Raw genomic sequence first — 20,894 nt, 5'->3', positions numbered from 1 at the left:
CTGCATCTTGTCCTCTCTGAGATTATCTTGTGAACGACTAAATCCTGTGAATTAAAGAATCTTACTCTCTTTTCTTTCCCCAAAACTGTCAACGAGGGAGAAATTGACTAGGTGTAATTTATTAATCTTTTGTATGAGGTGGAAAATTTGTCCTGACAAATGACAATAATGCAAGTTATTCTAAGAAAGGTTCAAATCTTTCCTATTCTCTCAAAGGATAAGAAAGATTCAAACCTGTACCCTTTTTAAGCTCAATTGACATTTCTTAATGTGGTCTATAGATGTTCAATGTTCAAATTTCCTGTTTTCCAAGTATCGAATTATCCAAAAAAAAAAAACCTAAAATCTTTTAAGCCATTAGAATAAATTTTAATCCTAAATAATAATGAAATGTTAAACCTTTTCTAAGGAGTAATAAGGTGCACTTGACATGATACATGGTCAATTTAGAACACATGTTGTGCCCATATTACCTCTACTACACAAATGCACTAGAGACAAGCCAAATCCTAATGGGTATGTGGCTCTAGCATTAGGGTCATGATCTTTTGTAGATATTGTTAAAGAAGCTTATATGGAAATTGACCTTTATTTACTTGCGAATTGTTGACACCAAGGTTGTTTCTTTCGCTTGAATCGGATGGTTGACATCTAATTTATGCTAGCCCAAGTTCGATTAGGAAAGATGTTGGCTAATAAATTCCTTCGTATCCAATGATACCCTTGTGAGCCCTATCCAGAGCACTGTACCCATACCTCTTACCCATGCCCATAGGTTTATACTGGGAAAACAAGGTGGGTTAGGTGGACTCCTTCCTATTCCCCTTTTGTTAAGATAAATATAGATGGATGCGTATGAGGTAATCCCGGGATTAGTGGTATAATGAGAGATAAGGTGGGCTAGGCACAAGTGGAGATAAGGTGGGCTAGGCACAAGTGGTATAACGAGAGATAAAGATAAATGACTTTTTTTTTTTTTTTCCTTTTTTTATTCATTTGTAGAGAATTATGGGCCATAAGATTTGCACTAAAACTTGCTTTCGGATATGTGTTTCAAGAATGTTGACTCTTAAATAGCAATTAACATGATTATTTATAAAAAATGGTTTATTTTCACAACAAATTTTAAGTAGTAATTTATTATTGATATTTACTGGTTCTAATTTGAACCCATCATTTAAATTATTTTTTGGCCAATCAATAACAACTAATAGTTACCTGCCACTTAAGATTTGTTATGAAAATATTGTAAAAATACTGTGTACATAACATTTCTCATATTTTCCACCCATTCATTTTTCCCTTGACCATATGCTTTAATTTGTAAAGAGTTGATGAATTGAAATGAATGACGATCCCTTAACACGCATATATTGTGAAGCCAACTAATGTGTTGAACTTTTGGTAGAAGGTAAAAGAACAGCATAATCCTTACTTTTTTTTTTTTTTTTTTTTTTTTTTGAGTCAAAAGCATAGCAACATGAGGCAATTAAGGAATATTATCCGTACCATTCTTTTTTCTAACATGTTTTGTAACACTAATTTTTTTGGACAATGTTTTGTATTGCCCAATATATATAATCTCCATTTGAGAGAGAGAGAACATATTCGGAGAAAAATTGAATGAAGCAAAACCTTTTCCACTTCCAAATACCTGGCCCTATTAACTAAGAAGAGGTTAACACAAATTGGGCCGCTTACATACCCGGATTCAAAATTCCAGCCTGGACCCGCAAAAAAGACTTTCGGGTCCGCTGAGTACGTAAGTAATTATGGCGAACATCGTGGTTGATTAATTATCGCATTTCCTCAAACCCTAATTTCCTCTCTCTCTCTCTCCAGGTCCCCATATATAAATCAACTACCACCCCTCTCGTCTTCACAAACCCCTGAAAACTAGATCTGAGCCTTTTATACTTCTTTCAATTTCGTATCTGTTTATTTTTGATATTGAATTCGTTGAAATGGTTTTTCATGTTATTTGGAATTGCATCAACACTATGATTCTCCGTGCTCAATCAATAGCAATTGGGAATACGAAGGGATGCGAAATAAAAAAAATTCGCAAGGGTACCTCTGGACTGGCAGATTCAATTATATCAGTGAATTCTCGCCATTTCTCGAGGTTCCACACTTCTTCTTCTTCATTCCCAGTTAATTCTCAAATAATTGTCTTTTTGTTATTGTTAGTTGTGGTAGTTGCTCGATGATGATTTTATTTATGCTTTAACCACACCGAAAAAAGAGAGTTTGAGAGTTTGGATTTGATTCTCTCTTTGGTATAAGGCAATGGGAAAAATAGTTTGCTTGTTGTGCTTGGTGGGGTGCCTAATGATTCTTTTTTCTATGATTAGGAGGTTAGGTTACTGCCTCTTTTTTTATAGAGAGAAGAAGAAGGCTCTGTCAAGCATTTCAAGTGGGTTCCCTTGGCTTATATTTTAGAGGGTTTCTAATTCTACCGCTTTCATCTTCTCTTATGTGGAAAAACTTTGGCCTTGAACTGAGAGCAACGAAACGATACCTACATTCTTCATAACTAAACCTTATGAATTAGTATTTAATTATTTTCAAGTTTTTTTGATAGATTTGATTATATTCAAGTTTATATTTATATTCAAATGCGGACACTAACGTGTGTTGGGTAAAAATTATTTTTTAAAAATTTATTTTACTATTCTATTTATTTTTGCTATTATTTATAGTTACCTTTTATTTTTTGGAATTATTTATTTGTTTCAATGTACCATTTCGATTAATTTTTATTTTTATCTACTGTATTTAAAAAAAAAAAAAAATTCAATTTTAACAAAATAAACCTATTTTAAACAAACGGAAGTGATAAAATCACATGCTCATTTATTCTAATAGAATTTGATGCAATCAAATTAATAATATAATGATAAATATTTTTCACAGGAAATTGCACTTGGTATTAGGGATGGGATTTTCATTGCTCAAAATACTTGCATTTCCTTTCTCTTTCATGTGTTACATTAACGGTGGACCAATAAAAATGTGGATTGCTTTCAATGAGAGTCTATACACATTCTATGATAAAAATTCCACAGTTTTCATGAAAAATCAGGAGGTCAATATTTGGTATCAAAGCTGAAAGCTAAATCTTGAAGTTGATGCCACAAACTCATCCTTAATAATCTCTCATACATGTGTGAGTTATTGCTCCTCAATGGGCCATGAACAAGTTCTTGTACCTCTTCAAGCCTGTTTTTTTTCTCCTTCAATAGTTTTTACTTCATTGCGCATCATCTAGGCTCCCGTGCCATCCATGAAACCATTTGCCAACCACTCAACCTCATCCTTGCACATCAACCTCTGTAAACCTTGTGTTGTGCCGTTTTTTTTTATTTAGCATCATTGACAATATCACTTTATTTCCAAGATCATTTGTGTAGGTTTTGTGGCCTTGTGCAATGTGCACTTGTTTATGCTCACAAGTACACGCGCATCAGCCTCACCTCTACTCTGCAAGGGACCTTACCTCATAGGCTCACACCACCATTAACTCTTAAGGCTTCGTATTGGAGTTTATAAAGGAATGTAATAAAATAGAATGATCATCAACGAATGAAAAAAAGGAAGGGAATAGAATGTATTTAAACAAGAGAAATGAATGGAAAAGAAAAGAATATAATAGAATTAAGTAAGCTTATGTGGATCTTTTAAAATAAAGAAATGGAACGTAATTAGTCTTGTTAGGGAGTGACATAGAGGGAAATGAATAGAATTATTTTATGATAATATTATTATTAGACGCTTATTTTAAAATAAAAAGTTAAATATATAGCGGTATTTTGGGAGTTTTAGTAAAAATTTATTAAATTTAATTCCATCCTTTCGAATTTTTGAGAAATGAAAATTTGAGATTTTAAAAAGATAGAGATGAATGACTAATGAATATTCTCTTCTATCCATTCTATTTCACTTCACTTAAACTTTCAAATAAGAGAGTGAATTTTTCATTTCTTCTATTAAAACACTCTCAAAAAAAAAGAAGAGAAGAATATTCTAAAGGTATTATTTTTTTATTTTTTATTTTATTCCATTCTCTTGTTCCAATTGGATGATGCTAATACAACTTTATCCCCAAAAAAATATTATTATTTCCAAATTGTCAAATAGAAATTTGAAACTTTCACGTAATTTTAAAAAAATTATATAAATAATGGGAACAATGCTTATTATAAATAGTTAAGGGGGACACCGTTTAATTTTGTGGTTTAGGGCAGGCATTGTAGCTGCACTATGTCAAAGGTAAGAAAAGTACAATATACTCAAAACTTCTAAAAATCCCAAAAATATTCTAACTAAAATTACCATGCAAATATCTCAAACTAATGAATCAATTACACACAAGAATACCAAGATAGATTAAAAAACCTTCTCAACTTGTAGGGAAAAGCCACAAGACCAGCTTTGAAAATTTTCACTATTATCAATTGGGTAGTATTAACGAGCACCTTTGCTTTATGCCAGATTTTTTACTAGCTTTATAGGGTGTACCGGTGTAGAGCTTATAAAATTAACTTTTTAAGTTCCACTTGTCACGTCAGTAATATTTTCAATCCCCTCATTGTTCACTTTTCAGTCACCTCTCCTTAGTAGCTTGATCCTAACACAGCACAACCATATTTAGGAAAAAATTGTACAATTTCCATTCCATTCTTGATATTCATATATCACATTGGGGAGGGCCAATGACTCAATTAATTACGGTCAGATTCTTTAACAAGGAAATATGCCTTATTTGTTTTGTTTTTGTTTTTGTTTATTGTTTATTGTTTTTGTTTTTTTTGAGTTCCACTTATCACTTAAGTAATATTTTTAGCCATCTCATCAATTTATATCAATTTTTTATTAGGTACAATAAATCATCCTTAATGAGCACTTTACGGTGCTTGTTAACATTCCCCTAATGAATTTACTCAAACCTACTCAATTGTAATGAATCTATTAGCTTTTTGTCATCTCATTGCTCACTTCTCAATCACCTTTCCTCAGTTGTCTGATCCTAACATAGTTGTATTCAGAAAAAAAATTGTACAATTGCCATTCCTTATTGATATTCAGAAATCACATTGGGGAGGGCCCTTGACTCAATTAATTTCGGTCAAAAACTTTAACGAGGAAATATGCCTTATTTTTTTGTTTTTTGAGTTCCACTTATCACTTTAATAATATTTTTATTCTGCTCATCAATTTATACCAATTTTTTATTAGGTGAACCCCACAATAAATCATCCTTAATGAGCACTTTATGGTGCCTATTAACATTTCACTAATGAATCTACTCAAACCTACTTAATTTTAATGAACCTATTAGCTTTTTGTCATCTCACTGCTCACTTCTCAATCACATCTCCTCAATAGTCTGATCCTGACAAAGCTGTATTCAGAAAAAATTGTACAATTGCCATTCCTTCTTGATATTCATATATCACATTAGGAAGGGCCCATGACTCAATTAATTACAAACAAAAACTTTAACCAGGAAATATGTCTTTTTTTTTTTTTTTTTTTCAATATACATTAAGGGTGGTGTTAACGGGTATTGTAAGGGCCCATTTTGAAGTAGTTTTATGTCAAATCATTTCACTTTATGTTAGATTTTTGATCAGTTTTATAGAGTGTAGGGTGTAGAGCCAATAAAACTAACTTTTTGAGTTCTATTTGTCACTTCAGTAATATTTCAATTTCCTTATCAATTTATATCAATTTTTTATTTGATAGACCCACAATAAATCATCCTTAACGAGCACCTTACGGCGCCTGTTAACATTTCACTAATGAATCTACTCAAACCTACTCAATTTTAATGAATCTACTAGCTTTTTGTCATCTCATTGCTCACTTCTCAGTCACCCTTCCTCAGTAGTCTGATCCTGACACAGCAGCATTTGGAAATAATTGTACAATTGCCATTCCTTCTTGATATTCATATATCACATTGGGAAGGCTCATGACTCAATTAATCACAGTCAGAAACTCTAAGGAGGAAATATGCCTTATTTTGTTTTTATTTTTATTTTTTGAGTTTCACTTATCACTTCAGTAATACCTTTAGTCCCCCTGTCAGAGAAAAGTCTTGGTCTTGCTACATTTGCTTTGCTTCAACATGTCTTCTGTTTTTATAAGATGAAGCACTTGTAGTGATGAGTGAAACAATATAAGATGAAAACTTATCTTTCTTTAAGGAAAGGATTCTTAGGATTTCTGCAATATCCGCCCAAGAATTCAAACTCATGATAACTAATCACCAAATCATTGGCTACCTGCTTCCTTGTTGGTTTGAGTATAGGATATGAGACTTTGTAAAGTCTAACCTGCAGGATTGACAAGAAAAATTTGCAATCATAACATGGAATCCTCCAGATTTTGAAAGTTAACTTCAAAATTAACCGGAGCCGGTACAGATAACCTTCATTAATAATAGTAACTTTTAGTATTTCAATAATTTACTCAACAAATAGCAGACACAAGCTTTGCAGTATCAATGATAATTCCACAGGATTCCTTAATCGTCTGCCAAAGAGTTTCAATGATTTCTATTACTCAAATACTATTTTGTATTGCTAATATTGTGCTCACTCAATATTTTAGATACAATTATCGGAGAAGCTTGTGTTTCGACAAGACATAGCTGGAAACAAACTTTTCCTTGGCTTTGCTAAATAATTAATAGGGATACATCAACCGTATGCATTTAGGGTATTTTTACTATTGATATATGATCAATTTGAGGGAGTAGGTGCAATGGATGGAGCAGCAGAAAACAGGAGGGAGAAGAATTCTTCAGCAAGTATTGCATTTGCTTTGTCCGAGGGGTGGAATGCATCCCAGAATACATAGTCACTGCGATTACTACATAACTTCGAGTTAGGCAGGCATAGCCCTCCAATGGATGAGTCTACGTTGCAACACGATGTATTAGAAACCTTAAAACCTGCAGAAGAAGAAAAGAATGATGTTTAAGACATTGTTTACATTGTCAAACTAGTATGTTTTGAGGCTGAAAAGAGAGTATTGGATTTACCATATTTACTAGGATTATCGATCAAGTCTAGAACTGCTGCGTATGTATCTGCAAATATTAGTTCTGCATTTGGAAGGTGCTGGCTGAGAGAGGCGAATAGCTTTTGTACACCGGAGTTGAAGTCCAGAGCCCATTGATTGACTCTCTTCAAGCATTCGCCTTTCTTTGATTTCACCCTCTGAGAAGGAATGCAGCCTAGAGGGCTAAGACCATGAAAGACCATCTTTCGTGCACCGAGTTGGTAGAGCCTCTTAACACATGCAAGTTCAGGTTCTCATATATCACTAAATTGTAAATTTGACTTATTAAAGTAATGATAGTTATGGTCGTTATATTCGAAATAGATTAATTCAGTGTTACTATTTCCTACTAGCTTAATTTTGTGAGAAATTTATAAGTCATCCTTATATTCAACAGTTTTGAATCAAAACCACCATATTTTTGATATCTTGAAAAAATAATGGTTTATACTTTATAGTGACTAATAATTGTGGAATAATTCTCTCCATCATATTTATGATCAATCTTGGCCAAAATGTTAAGAAATGCACCATGTAAGTGTTCTTATTCTTTTTAGATTTAAAGACTAACATAAAACAGCCAAGGATTAAACACTTTACCTATAAAGAATAGCAAAACTCTATTTTAAAACTTCCTTGTAGGTGATAAGATTGGTCAGTGGTTGTGACATGCAGGCAATTTCACACAACTTTGAAGAAGAACATTACATTATAATTATGTACTACAAACTTTCAAGAAACTACTCCTATGAAGCCTTTCTGATAGATTGTTCCATTTTTTTCTCAATGCAAGTGATTCCACATTCATGTCTCTTATACGCTTTTAAGAGGCCAGATAAATAAATTAATGGGGATGATAAAACTTTTTACCGAAAGTTGTTTGTCCAGGGTGGAGATTAAGAGGTCCGTAAACTCGTCGGATGTGTATTGTTGACCATCTGGTAAAAAGGGCTGCAAGAAATTGTTGACATAGTCATTGCTTCCTGCAAAATCAGTTTAAAAAAGATAATAATTTTTTAGTTGAAGATTTGAATTGCTTTAATTGTTATTCACTTTAGTTTCTTGCTTCTGTGAATAGTAGTTTTAATAGAAATTGCCAAACATGGGGAAGTGCTATAATACTCAGCAATGCTGGAGTAATTACCAATTCCAATGAAGTACATGGCTTCATTGCATAGCTTGTTTGCTGCCACTTCCCCTATTTTTTTCTTCATTGTTTCCTTAGTCTTCTCAAAGTATTTGATCTGATCATCAAAGGATAATCTCTGAATCTACATTGCAGAAAACAAGATCAAGAATATTTGGGAAAATGGTCAATACTGTAAATGAGGAAATTAAATAAAAGTTGTCTAGTCAATTCGAAAGCAAAAATAAATCGTTTTTAAAAGAATGTGTTATTACAAAATAAAGTCCAGTGTCATTGAGAATTCCTGCTCCGCCGGATGCATAATTAACCCCTTTAAGGACTGCATCATCATTTTGCGACAAAGAAAGATAAGGTGGTGGTGAAGAAATCCCAAGTTTTTCCGCTACAAAATTTATAAAAAAAGATACCATTAGTGGAAGACAACATCAAGTTGCATAAAAAGCTTCAATGCAATTCAGAGAAATCAAGCAAAGAAAGAAAAAGGAAAAGATGGGCATTGTAATTTAGGGGTAATTAACATACAAACGATATCACCAATAGTCCTCCCATTTGTGAACCTCCCAGTGGCCTGGCCACCAACATAATCAATCCCATAAAAAGGGAAATTTGATTTTGCAAGAGATTGCAGATAATTGTTGTTTCCAACTTCTGTTAATGAGTCACCAAAGATAAATGTGACTGGTGATGCTGCTGATGCCATGGATGCTGTGGCTGCAAAAATCAATGCAGCAAAAGCTAGCCTTGGCATGGCCATCTTAATTTCACTTTAGTCTCACTTGTGGGTTTTTTAAAAGGAGTGGCAGTCGGTAACGTGGATTTATAGTATGTTCAGAAATGGTGCACGATCATTTTAAGTCATGTCCAGTTCTCCAAGTTTGCACATATTAGGTGACAATTTTCAAAACCATAGTTTATGCAATAGGTGTAAGCTTTAAATGGCCTGAAACGTTTTGTTGAGTGCAATTTATGGTCTAGGAGTGTCTCTCTAGGAGTTGGCCAACTCTGCAACTGCAACTCACCTCATTAAGTCATCGAAGTTGGCTTTGTTAGGTTTTGCACTTGGCGTGAAAATGGCAATGAAATGTTTCTAGTTACTTCTAAAAGGCAAAACTGTCCTTTAACAGTAAGCATTTGAATGAATTGGCTTACAAGTATCCAACTGCTTCTAAGTTCTAAAAGCTCAATCTCATTTCTAGCGAAAGCATCATATCAGATTGACACACAAGTGACGCAACTATGATCTATTGGCCTATCACGCTAGACCACATAATGAAAATATTCATCTACGATTCTCAATGTATATATATATATATATATATATATATATTCATCTACAATATTTTGAAAAATAATGTTAAAAAAAGAAAAAAAAAATTGAACACAATTGAAATTTGATTAAGAGAACATGAGAAGACGAAAATGTAAGGCATTCCATCCTAGACTAACAAGATAAGAAGTTTGAATCACTTGAGTCAAATTTTTTTTCTTCCTGAAATTTTTTGTCCTTTCTCAATATGATTAATCTTCAAAATACTCGTTTTTAATCAGTGGTTTATATCTTTTTCGAATTTAGATAATTTACAATGTATGTACTGCAGATATGAAGAGAAATATGTCAAAATTTTCTAGTTTATAATTTTTATAGAAAATTTGACCTATTTTCCCTCTTAGGTATGACCTATTGACATTCATTATCTATGCCACGTGGCACGTTCTGCTGTGAGGTATGATTTGCTTTGAGGTACACCCTCTAATCTAAAAAAATTAAAAAAAAAAAATTGTATAAATAAGATATTTCCTATTAAGGATTTCAATTTTAGATGTCATAGTGTTCAAATGTCATGTATAGTCATTACAGGCATAATTTATGTTTATTTTAAGTTTTTAAAATAAATAATAATTATCCAAATCTTTAGAAATTTATCTAAAATCAAAATTTAAATATTATTTTCCTCCTAACACAATAAGAACATGCATGTAGGAGTTTTCCTTTACGATTTGAACACGGACACACTTAAAGTTTTGGAGTGTCTTTTTTCGTTTTTTATTTTTATTTTTTTAAATAGGTACAACAAAATTTCATTCTATAGTAACTGCTCAATGATAATTGCTTTTTATCATCAAGCCAAAGTATCAGTTGCTTTTTGATATAGAGGGGTTTGAATCCTATATCTTTCATTTGACAATAAATTTTTTTACCAATTGAGTTAATTGAATCCGCAGTGTCTTTGCTTCTTTGTAGAGGAGGATAGTGGAGCGTTTAGTAGGGAAAAAAAAACATTAATACTTTTGATTGCTGCCTTGTTGAGAAGCTTCAATTTTCTATTGATTTCTAATAATTTAAGTTTTTCTAGCTTCAGCTCTGATATCTACACTACTCAAACCAAGCAAAACTATCCTCACCTTTTACGTGGAAGGCATCAACTAAATTTTAGAGGGTTATATATATATATATATATTTTTTTTTTTTTTAAATATTTATTTATTGCTAAAAAATTGTTGGCATCAATAAATCTTGTAGTTTTCACTTCTCATGGACAAAAAAGACCTCCACCAGGCCCTCCAAAGTAGAACACAGGCTCAATTGCAAGACTCTTTTGGTAATTAAGAGCAGTGTAGCAATTGGGTTCCTCGGCATTACTACGTACCCATATAGGGTACTTCGTAAGGAGGTTATAATCCACGATTCTAAGTCTATCAATGTAACATGCTGATCCCCACAAACCATATGCATAATTTCCACTCCCCATGGCTGTTGTAGTGTGGGGTTTAACTCCCTTGATGTTTTTGCTATTAACATCCCCTCCCCATTGAACTATTCTGGCTTTCCTTTGCAAATGATTGAAGATTTCATAGGGCCAATACCCTATCACCTTGTCTTCTCCATATACTAGCCACCATTTTCTGGTTTCTGGTAACTAAAGCAAAACATTGGATTTTATACAAACAATTAAATATCATCATCATCATCATCTACTCAAAAAAAAAAAAAAAAAAAATCCTAGTCCCAAATTTTTTAGGATCTACTACGTATTCTTAACAAATTAATTAGAGTTGATCACATGTATTATTTTTCACAATTTTATTATATTTGACGTCATACTTTCTGTCTTCTGTTAATCCTTTAATTCACATGTCTCATTTTCCATTTCAATTAATGTTATTTCTGGTATTTTTCTATATTTTTTGATTTTATCAATTTGAATCAACTCAATCTTTTTTATCAAATAATTTTATTCATTCCTCAAAATTATTCTTTTCTTTATAATATGCAAGCCATAGATTCAAGATGTGAGTTATCACTTTATAATTATTCCATTACCCAACTTTAGCACGCTTCTCGATTTTCACCACTATTTCTTATGTATTCCTTTGAATTTTTTTTTTTTTGTTCACCTTCTTTGCATTTTAGAATTTCTAATGCAACTAACTGATGTATTCCCCCATAAATATTCAAATTTTCTTGTATGGGTTGTCAATTGTAGAGGCCATGTTGAATAATCAAAGCCGCATATAAAAATTTATTTATATTATTACTTTTGAAGAGGCTTTCATATTCCAGTTTTTTTATCTCCTTTTGTAGTTTTTATTATGGTTTCTTTGAATTTTCATCACCTTTTCCTGTTTTTTTAAGGAGAGTTTGATGAATCGAATAAAAAACCTTTAATAAAGGCATATAAAAAATTTATACTGTTAAATTTACAGAACTTGATTTTTTTTATTTTTTATTTATTTTGTAGGCTAGAATCCATATATAAAATTGAAGCAATTTGACTTTTGGTTAATTTCATAATATTGTGCCACATAAGTTTGCCATATCAAAATTTTACACATCACTATTTTAATATATAATTGAATTTGAATTCTATTCATATCTAAACCATATATTAGAATCTTAACACATTATATTTTCTTTAAATGGTTAAAAAAACTCCATATAGTTTCATATACAAACACAATTATAGTAAATGTCAGTTAATAACTCTTATAACTATCAAATTTCATATTTAGACATAAAATAAAAGATAGAAAAAAATCATATTATGTCAAAACTTTTTCATGCATTGCATTAGTTACTAATTAGTGTGTTTATATATATTGTTAGAGATATATATTAGATATATTAGCCCAATGTAATAGGCCCAAGCCCATTCCTGCTTGTACTAGTAGTCTAGGGTTTAGTCGTCTATATATACTCATGTTAGGGTTCATTGTAACAAGAGGTTATTGTATTACACTCTCAGATAATAAAGATGTAGCCCTTAAGAGATTCCTCTGTGGATGTAGGCCGTAAGGCTGAACCACGTAACCCTTGTGTTCTCAGTGTTCCTCCTCTATGCTTCCTCTTCCGCATCTACTCTAGCATACACAACATGATATAACACATCGCGTTGCTAATATTTAACATATATTATGGTTTTTTTTAACCTCTTTTTTCCCCATTCTTTTTCAAGAAGGTGTGAGGAATCCATATAAAAATCTTTATTAAAAGATAACAACCTCTTAGCAAGAGAGAGTAACCACTTATTGCAAGGAGATGAAGATAATTGGAGCAACCATAACTTCTAGGACACAATATAGTACATGATGTTGGAGGACACAATATAGCACACGATGTTGGGGAGAGAGAGATTCATATTTTCATTACCTGGTAAATTTGGATTTGGACCTCATATTGTTTTCCTCGTTCTTGTGATGTAGGTTGAATAGGTGCACCTAATTCGTACCTTGGGTTGATTTGTACAAACCCAGAGCAAATGAGATTAATGCAACCTGTCTTCTGGTACGCATCCATCTAAGCAAAAAAATTAAAAAGAATAAATTAAAATCTATTCCTAACTAATTAATATTAGTTTCTAGAAGAAAACTAAGATTGTTGGTTTTTTATACTTCCATTTGTTGTATATTGAAAACTCACAATTTTTGTTTTGATAAATTTGATAGTTATAATGGAGGAGAAGAGATTCGAATTTGGATAGTCTCAATTGAAAACACCAAAATATATCAATTGAGTTACATGCCTCTTTATGAAAACCCACACATAAAGTATCAAAAATATAATTGAGTTGCCATTTCCCCTCTTTGGCTTAGCAAAAATGTACTTACAGTCCATCGTATATATAATCGAGGTTGTGAATCACTAAATAACTTTGGGTTGACCTAGAAAAAGAGGAAACGATATTACCAAATTTTGAGAAAAAAAAATGTAACTAATACTATGCACTTTACATATCTATTAGAAAATAGGGTTAACGCTTTGTTTAATGAACCAACCATCCATCCTGCTTCAATACTTTCAAAACCATCGTTAGGGCCATTTTTAATCCAAATTTGAGCAGTAGTGTATTCATCGGGCGAATCAACTCTTGGATTCCAGACATTTATAACTCCTCTAGCACCCACAAAACCATATCCTTTTGTAAAAAGATATGCCGCCTGGTTCACAAGCATCACTAAACAATTAAGCTGAATTTAAAAGTAGGACCAATCTCAACATGAAAATTTTTATTAACTAAATGCAAAAATTAAATTAATTAAAATTAAAAAATCCCGAAATATTTTTTTTAAAAATATTTTGATTAGAAATCACGAAATATTTTGGAACAAACTTGCATGTTAGATTCCTTTTTTTTATTTGCGGTGGGCAACATAAGAATACACATGGTGACAAAATCTTTTTGGGTGAATTTGGGAAGAAACCTTTGAAAAATAATGCATAATTTCCCCATGAGTTAATCTTCAATGGAAAACCTTTATAAAAAAAAAAAATTATCAACTAATCACTAAATATGTTGATGCATCGATGTTTAGATCTAGTATATATATGGTCAAAATCAAGTTACATCTATTGAAAATTTTTGTTTATATTACCGCTCTATTTGTTTCGTTGGAAAACCTTCTATAAAGATAGTTTTCCACATTTTTCAGTGTTTAGTAGCACACAAAAAACTGGTCAACGGAAAACTATCTTTAGTCAACGGAAAATCTTAATAAAAATAAGACTTATTTTCTATAGTTTGTTTTCCAAATATTTTTTTTTGGAAAACAAGCTCTCTCTCACGGTAAGCTCTCTCACTTTTTCTCTCTTCCCTTTACTTTTTCTCTCCTCACATCTTCCCTGTCATTAATTTTGGTCTCTCCTTTTCCATAGATCTCTCTCTCTCTCTCTCTCTCTCTCTCTCTCTTCCCCTTTATAACACAGTTCTCTGATTATTTTTTTTTCCACTCACTGATCTGTCAATAGCTCCAACTTGCAAAAGAGAACAAATTTGCAGTGGTAATTATTTCATTCCTCTCTACCAAAATCTCAATTCTTTGCTTTGAATTTCAAATTCATTCTTGGTTATTTATTTATTTATATTGATTATATTAGTTGGTTTACATAATACACATGTTTTAAATTATATAATAAATATAAAAAAAAAATTGTATACCAAACACTAGAAAACATTCTCAAGCTCATTTTCAAGGTCGTTACCAAATACCGAAAAATGAGATAGTTCTCTAGAAATTGCTCTTTGGAAAATGAATTATTTTCCAGAAAACATTAATGCTGAAACAAACAAAGTGTACAACACTCATTAACTTTTTGTGTATAACCATTACATCTATAAAATGTTTAATTTTTTTTCTTGTAATTTAAAATTATTCACAAAATGGAGTGTTTATGATAGTAAATTATATTTAATCCAACATGTAAAAAAACATGTGTAATTCAATTGTGTTGTGCTTGTGTCCATTAGCACAAGTGCATATCTAAATGAAGTCTATGACAAAACAAATATATCTATTATTAGGCTCTTATAAAGTATAATTACCGAGTGGTTGGGTGGAGGAAAGACTTGGATTTTGCTGCCGTTATTGCCACTACTTTTGTCATTTGTTGAATTTACAATAGTGGAAGTCCGTGGTCCTTCCCTTCCAAAATCCAAAGTGCTCGAGGGAAGTAGCACTTAATAATTCTTGCCTACTAATTCTACGAATGGGAATATGGTTCCCTTTGGACAACTTCCACTTTTGTGCCAAGTTTGAGACAACACTTGCAGAGATGACTCGTTTTTAACACTAATGGTAGTGTCAAATGGAAAACTATTATTCGGTTTCATCTGCAAATTACATGAAGCATTATACTATATAGTGGGACAAAATGGGCTTCTGCCCTTTTTGGGCAAATGAATTAGCCTTTTGCCCTTCTTCCCAAACTAAATAGGGAAATGCCCCTCTTTTGAAAATCGAGTTTCTCAAAATCGAGTTAAAAAAAAAAAATTCTGGAACACTATAGTGACGTTTTTAAGGACTTATAGTGACATTTTAAAAACTTATAGTGATGTTTTGTAACTTGATATCCATGAAATCGAGTTATAGGCAATTTTTTTTATAAACGTCACTATAGGTCCTTGAAAACGTCACTATAGGGTTTAAATCGATTTTGAAAAACTTGATTTTCAAAAGAAGGGTATATCCCTATTTAGTTTGGGAAGAAGGGCAAAAGGCTAATTAATTTGCCCCAAAAGGGTAGAAGCCCATTTTGTCCCTATATAGTGAGTATGCATGCAAGTTTAGTAAAGTATTGGGGACGAGCAGAGAAATAAAATGAATAGTATATATAGTTGGGTCTAATTCTAGAAGTGCATTGAAGGAATTAAGAATTTAAAAATGCCTAGAGTTCCAATTATAACTTCACAATGGGATTCATAAATTACATTTTGTAGCATCATCAGAAAACACATACACAGATGTTTTAAATAAATAATCTCTTATACGGAGAGATAATAAGGTTATGAAAGTAAATATACCTGAATTATATGGTTCCTTAATGCAGGGTGATCAAAAGCGGGTTGCTTGTAGATGTCAACACAATCAATAATATCTCCATCTTCACTCTAGAAGAACCATAAATGCTTAGCAATACATGGTTAATAGCATTGATATCCTTTCTATTTAAAATGGATCCACTTACGGTTTAGATTAAATATTACAAATTTAGTAGTGCACGATGTATCTAATGATATGTCATTTAAAATTTTAAATGACGTGACAATCTGTTTACAATTAGATTCAATGACACTAACACAACACGGGACACACTAGCAATGCTTGAAAAATTAGAATATGACACAGTGGAGAGACAACAGTTTATTAATATACATCATTAGGTAGATTTTATTTATTTATAGGCATACTTTATGTTTATTTTATATTTTCAAAATAAATAAATACTATCCAAGACTTTAGAAATATATCTAAAATTTAAATTTATTTTCCTCTTAACACAATAAGAACACGCATGGATTAGTTTTGATGTGTTGAATACATGGACACAGAGAATTACAGTGTGTTTAGACTTGTGTGTTTTTTTAATGTATGAAAGTGTTTATACTTGTTATTATAAGAGGATAGAAGAAAGTTAGTAGAAAAATATACCTTAATACTTTTGATTGCTGGCTTGTTCAGAACCATCAATTTCCTGTCGACTTCTGATAAATTTTGTATAGCTTTAGTTTTCACATCTACACTACTCAAAACAAGAAAGGTTATCACAAACAAAAATATTAGAGTAATTCTTTTTCCCATACTCTCTTTCTCTTTCTCTATCTCAAACAAACAAACAAACTAAACACAAGGAGAATATCAAGAAACCATGAGACATATATAGGCTAGTTTGACCTAGAGAAGGATAATATTAATTCTTAATGAAACGTTGCACAGTTGTCGATGATTGGATCAGGGCGGAGGGAGGCTAGGGGGCCATGGCCTCCTTAGGCGCCGTTTGGTCACCATGTTTAAAAACTAGTGTTCAGTGTTTGAACATTGAACACTAGTGTCCAAAAACCAAAAAAATGTGTTTGGTGTATCAGTCCTGTTCCTTGTTGTTTGAAAAATATTGTTCAAAAACCAATGTTAAAAAACCCATTTTTGAAATCACCTCTGGACAGTTTTTAAACAACAAGGACTAGTGCTCAGTGGCAATTTCGTAATTATTTTAAACAACAAACACTAGTGCTCAGGTCAGCTTTTTTGTACTTTGGTAAGTTTTTTTTAAAATGTTTTGGTCAGCCTTGTTCTCTCTCCTGATTTAAAATATATTTATTTTGTACTTTCGTCAGCTTTTTTTATCATTCAAAACACACATACCAAACACATATTTTATATTTTTTGAACACTGAAAAATGTTATTTAAACCATGATATCAAACACATTTTTTTTGTTTTATTCACACTAAAAACACGTTTTTCAACAATACTTTTTAAATCACAGTTTTCACATCTTTTTAAACAACAATTTTTGAAAACTATGACCAAACGGACCCTTAACTTTTCAAAAATCTTTTCTCCCTCCTATATTTTTGGTTTAAAAAAAAATCAACTTTTATATATATATATATATATATATAGATATTTAAATAATGTCCTCCTTAGATTTTTTTTTTCTAAGATATAATTCTTTGATACAAAAGAAAAATTCTACTATAACCTAATCTAAATGTATATGTGTGTGAAACTCTCTCTTAGAAACTTAAAGGAGTACATACCCATAGAGATTTGAGCTCCGACTATCCCTCAAAGAGAGTTGGAGGTACCACCCAAACTATAAGTTAGGAAACAAATACCTCAAACTTATTATAAGTATAACGAGGATATATTTCCTTAAAATATAGATGTCTTTAATGAAGGAGTTCCAACTCTCCTTCATTAATTTATAGATGTCTTTCAGGTTAAGTTTATGTCCAGTACACTAATGCATTGGATAGAAGTCATGTTTGTCTTTATCAAATTAATACACCTAATTATTTACCTTAATTATTTATGAATACTTATACCCTTTATCATATGTTTATATTTTAAACTAAAAATTTACATAATATGAATATAAAAATATGCATATTATTATATTAATTAGTTTTTTTTAATTAGTTAATATGTCTTTATTTTATTGCAATATAGAAATGAAATAATTGACACAGTGTAATTATCATATTATCCACATTCAAAATAATAATAATAAATCTATCATATTAAATGTATGGTGTATCCTAATGTAGCTTTGATTAGTGTGGCTTTAAAATGTTCTTAAAAAAAAAATTAGGGTGGCTTAAAATAAAGGGTTTGGTTAATGGGTGCCATTAGGACCTTTGTTAATGGGCCATTTTAGAAAATTTTTGATACTACTTTCATAAAAAAAAATAAATATAAAAAGCTATAAAAAATAGTTTTTTTTTTTTTTTTTTTTTTTTTTTTTTTTTTTTTCCCATAAAATGTTTCTAAAAATATTTCCTAAACTAATGCCCTTAAGACATTTATTTACTTTTTCCAAAAATAAAATAAGCCAACTTATTATTGGTAACAATTATTTTAGGGAAAAATTAATAAATTTCCTAAGGGCATTGGTTTATGAAATATTTTTTAAAATTTTTATGGGAAAAGAAAAAAGCAATTAATAAATATTAATATTCATTTATTTTATCATTGAAGTGACACCAAACACAATTATTCTAGCAGGAATCTAGGATATATACTATAAATTCTACTACATTAATTGGAAAATTGATGAGTCATTAATCACAATAATATAAATTAATATTAATTTAATATTATTGAAGTAATACCAATCACATTTATCTTAGTAGGAATCTAGGATACTATAAATTTTCTACTACATTAATTGATGGGCCACTAATAACAAAACTATTAATTAAATACTCCCTTTATCCTAAATTGTTGGTCCTCTATTTCATTTTGAGATGTCCAAAATAAAGTCTTTTTTCCAAAATTAATAAATAAAAGGGTCATGCTAAGGGCACTCATTAATAATCCATTTTAAGAAAGTTTTGATATCACTTTTATGGAAAATAAAAAAAATTATCAAAATATTAATTACTTTTTTTTCATTTCCCATAAAAACTTTCTTTAAATAGATTATTAACCAATACCCTAAGAGCACTCGTTAACATTTTCTAAATAAAATTTTTATCTTACACTTTATGAAAATTTTAATTTATTGTATTATTGAAGTGGCACCAATCATATTTATTATCATGATTTTGTGTAAAACATCTAATTATAAAAATTGGATTACGAAATTAGTGGATGCACAAAATGATAACACTTGCCCCTTTAACAATGCATATGGCAATCACGTGTCATCTTTTGTAACTTCCTTCATCCATTTGGCATGATATGGAAAAATAATGCCATGTGTCAGATAATTATTTGCACATGTTAATACTTTTCCCATGTGTGTCAATAATAAGTAAAAAGGTTCTTAAATGCACACTATAAATTCCACCATTATAATAAATCCTTTAATAATATGTACTTAAATGCCATTATTAGCTCCTTTAAATTTAAATACTCCATTAAATCTTTTTTTTTGGTATCCTAATCCTTTTTTTGACTGAAGAAGGTATAGTGTATCTTAATCTTTAAATGTGCGTAATATGTATAATGTATTACCATAATAAATTACAAATGTGTCACGGAATTCAAATAGCCAAAAAATATTTTTCTTGAATAATTATATTATATTACTACCATTTTTAATGCTATAATTTTGCCAAAAACATGCTTCAGGCTAAATGGTTAGATACGTTTCTGTTTTGCCCGACTTCAAAATGAGGTCATTCAGGGGGGAAAGAAAGAAAAATAAAAAAGTAACTCCTTCATCTTGCTTGTTTCAAAATATAATTTAGGCAAAAACACCATTTTGGTTCTTACATTTTGGGGTGACGATCAATTTGGTCCTTACATTTTGGGTCACGATCAATTTGGTCCCTGCATTTTAGTAGTAGTCAAGTTGGTTCCTGTTATTTTTAAGTTACAGTTAATTTGGTCCATGTCGTTAACTTACTAATAGAAAATGCCTACATGACAAATAGTTTGTCTTGTTGGCATACACATGGCTAATATAATAATATAAAATTAAATATTTAAAAAAGGCACCTAAGCATTTTAATTTTTTTTTTTAAATCCATTTAAAAAAAAAACTGAAAAGATTAACTAGAAAATGGAAAGTACTGACATAAAGAAAATAATTTTTTTTTTTTTATATCTTTGATTTATTTTATTTTCCTTTTCATCCTAGGACTTTCTTTAGCTTAGATACAAAACACAATATCTAGCAATTCAACGAGGTTTTGTGTAGAACAGATGTGAATACTGATTCAAAATAGTAAGTTAAGAACGGTTTGAAAGATTTAAGAAAAGTAACATCTCGAGTTTTAGAAATTCGAGATCCATATTAGAAATCGAGTCCAAAAGACTCGCCTAGTGAGTGTGAAAATGCCACATAGATCTCAAGTCTTTAAGACTTGAGTTTCATGCAAAAAAAAATTCACCTATAGTGGCGTTTTTAAGCCTTACAGTGACGTCTTAAATCCCTATAGCGGCGTTTTCCTTAAAAATTTTTATAAGTACCAGGTTTAGGGAGCCTTATAGCGGCGTTTCTATGCAATTTATGGAAATCGAGTCTTTAAAACTCGATTTTTACGTCGATTTTTTCTCACTTTAGCCCTGATCCTTTTACAAATCGAGACTTAAAAATTCGAGTTTTATCTTAGAACTCGAGTTTTAGATACTCGAGATGCTAGTTTTCAACATTGTTTTGAAACGTAATAACTAACTAAATTTTTTAATATTTATTGTTATTTAGAAAAAAAATTCGCAATTCAACAATACAA

The 20,894-nt window shown here is 30.8% G+C and overlaps 2 protein-coding genes across 2 annotated transcripts; both read right to left on the bottom strand.

The window, feature by feature from the left end:
- Positions 1-6,557: 6,557 nt before the first annotated feature.
- Positions 6,558-9,095, bottom strand: LOC115978101 (GDSL esterase/lipase At5g37690-like). Its single transcript, XM_031100124.1, has 6 exons — positions 8,741-9,095; positions 8,473-8,600; positions 8,216-8,342; positions 7,942-8,054; positions 7,052-7,301; positions 6,558-6,961 (listed from the first exon to the last, which is right to left on the bottom strand). Exons 1-6 carry the CDS (start codon positions 8,970-8,972, stop codon positions 6,750-6,752), a joined length of 1,062 nt encoding a protein of 353 aa, XP_030955984.1. The 5' UTR covers positions 8,973-9,095; the 3' UTR covers positions 6,558-6,749.
- Positions 9,096-10,749: 1,654 nt separating this feature from the next.
- LOC115967259 lies at positions 10,750-16,792 on the bottom strand. Its single transcript, XM_031086324.1, has 7 exons — positions 16,643-16,792; positions 16,015-16,101; positions 15,190-15,324; positions 13,493-13,654; positions 13,325-13,378; positions 12,867-13,013; positions 10,750-11,136 (listed from the first exon to the last, which is right to left on the bottom strand). The coding sequence occupies exons 1-7, from the start codon at positions 16,790-16,792 to the stop codon at positions 10,750-10,752; spliced, it is 1,122 nt and encodes a 373-aa protein (XP_030942184.1).
- Between the last annotated feature and the right edge of the window lie 4,102 nt (positions 16,793-20,894).

Source organism: Quercus lobata, chromosome 2 (assembly GCF_001633185.2).
Source record: "Quercus lobata isolate SW786 chromosome 2, ValleyOak3.0 Primary Assembly, whole genome shotgun sequence".
Taxonomy (NCBI): domain Eukaryota; kingdom Viridiplantae; phylum Streptophyta; class Magnoliopsida; order Fagales; family Fagaceae; genus Quercus; species Quercus lobata.
The sequence above is the reverse complement of the archived record's forward strand: the minus strand, read 5'-3'. Positions and strand labels throughout refer to the sequence as shown.

Excerpts from the sequence above, each read along its gene's own strand:
- LOC115978101 (XM_031100124.1), bottom strand. The coding sequence starts at position 8,972 with ATGGCCATGCCAAGGCTAGCTTTTGCTGCATTGATTTTTGCAGCCACA. Across the intron at positions 8,343-8,472 it reads ATGACACTGGACTTTATTTT|ATTCAGAGATTATCCTTTGA; the intron begins GTAATAACACAT and ends TCTGCAATGTAG. Across the intron at positions 8,055-8,215 it reads CATGTACTTCATTGGAATTG|GAAGCAATGACTATGTCAAC; the intron begins GTAATTACTCCA and ends CTGATTTTGCAG.
- LOC115967259 (XM_031086324.1), bottom strand. The coding sequence starts at position 16,792 with ATGGGAAAAAGAATTACTCTAATATTTTTGTTTGTGATAACCTTTCTT. Across the intron at positions 16,102-16,642 it reads CAGCAATCAAAAGTATTAAG|AGTGAAGATGGAGATATTAT; the intron begins GTATATTTTTCT and ends TGGTTCTTCTAG. Across the intron at positions 11,137-12,866 it reads TCCAAATCCAAATTTACCAG|TTACCAGAAACCAGAAAATG; the intron begins GTAATGAAAATA and ends GTTTTGCTTTAG.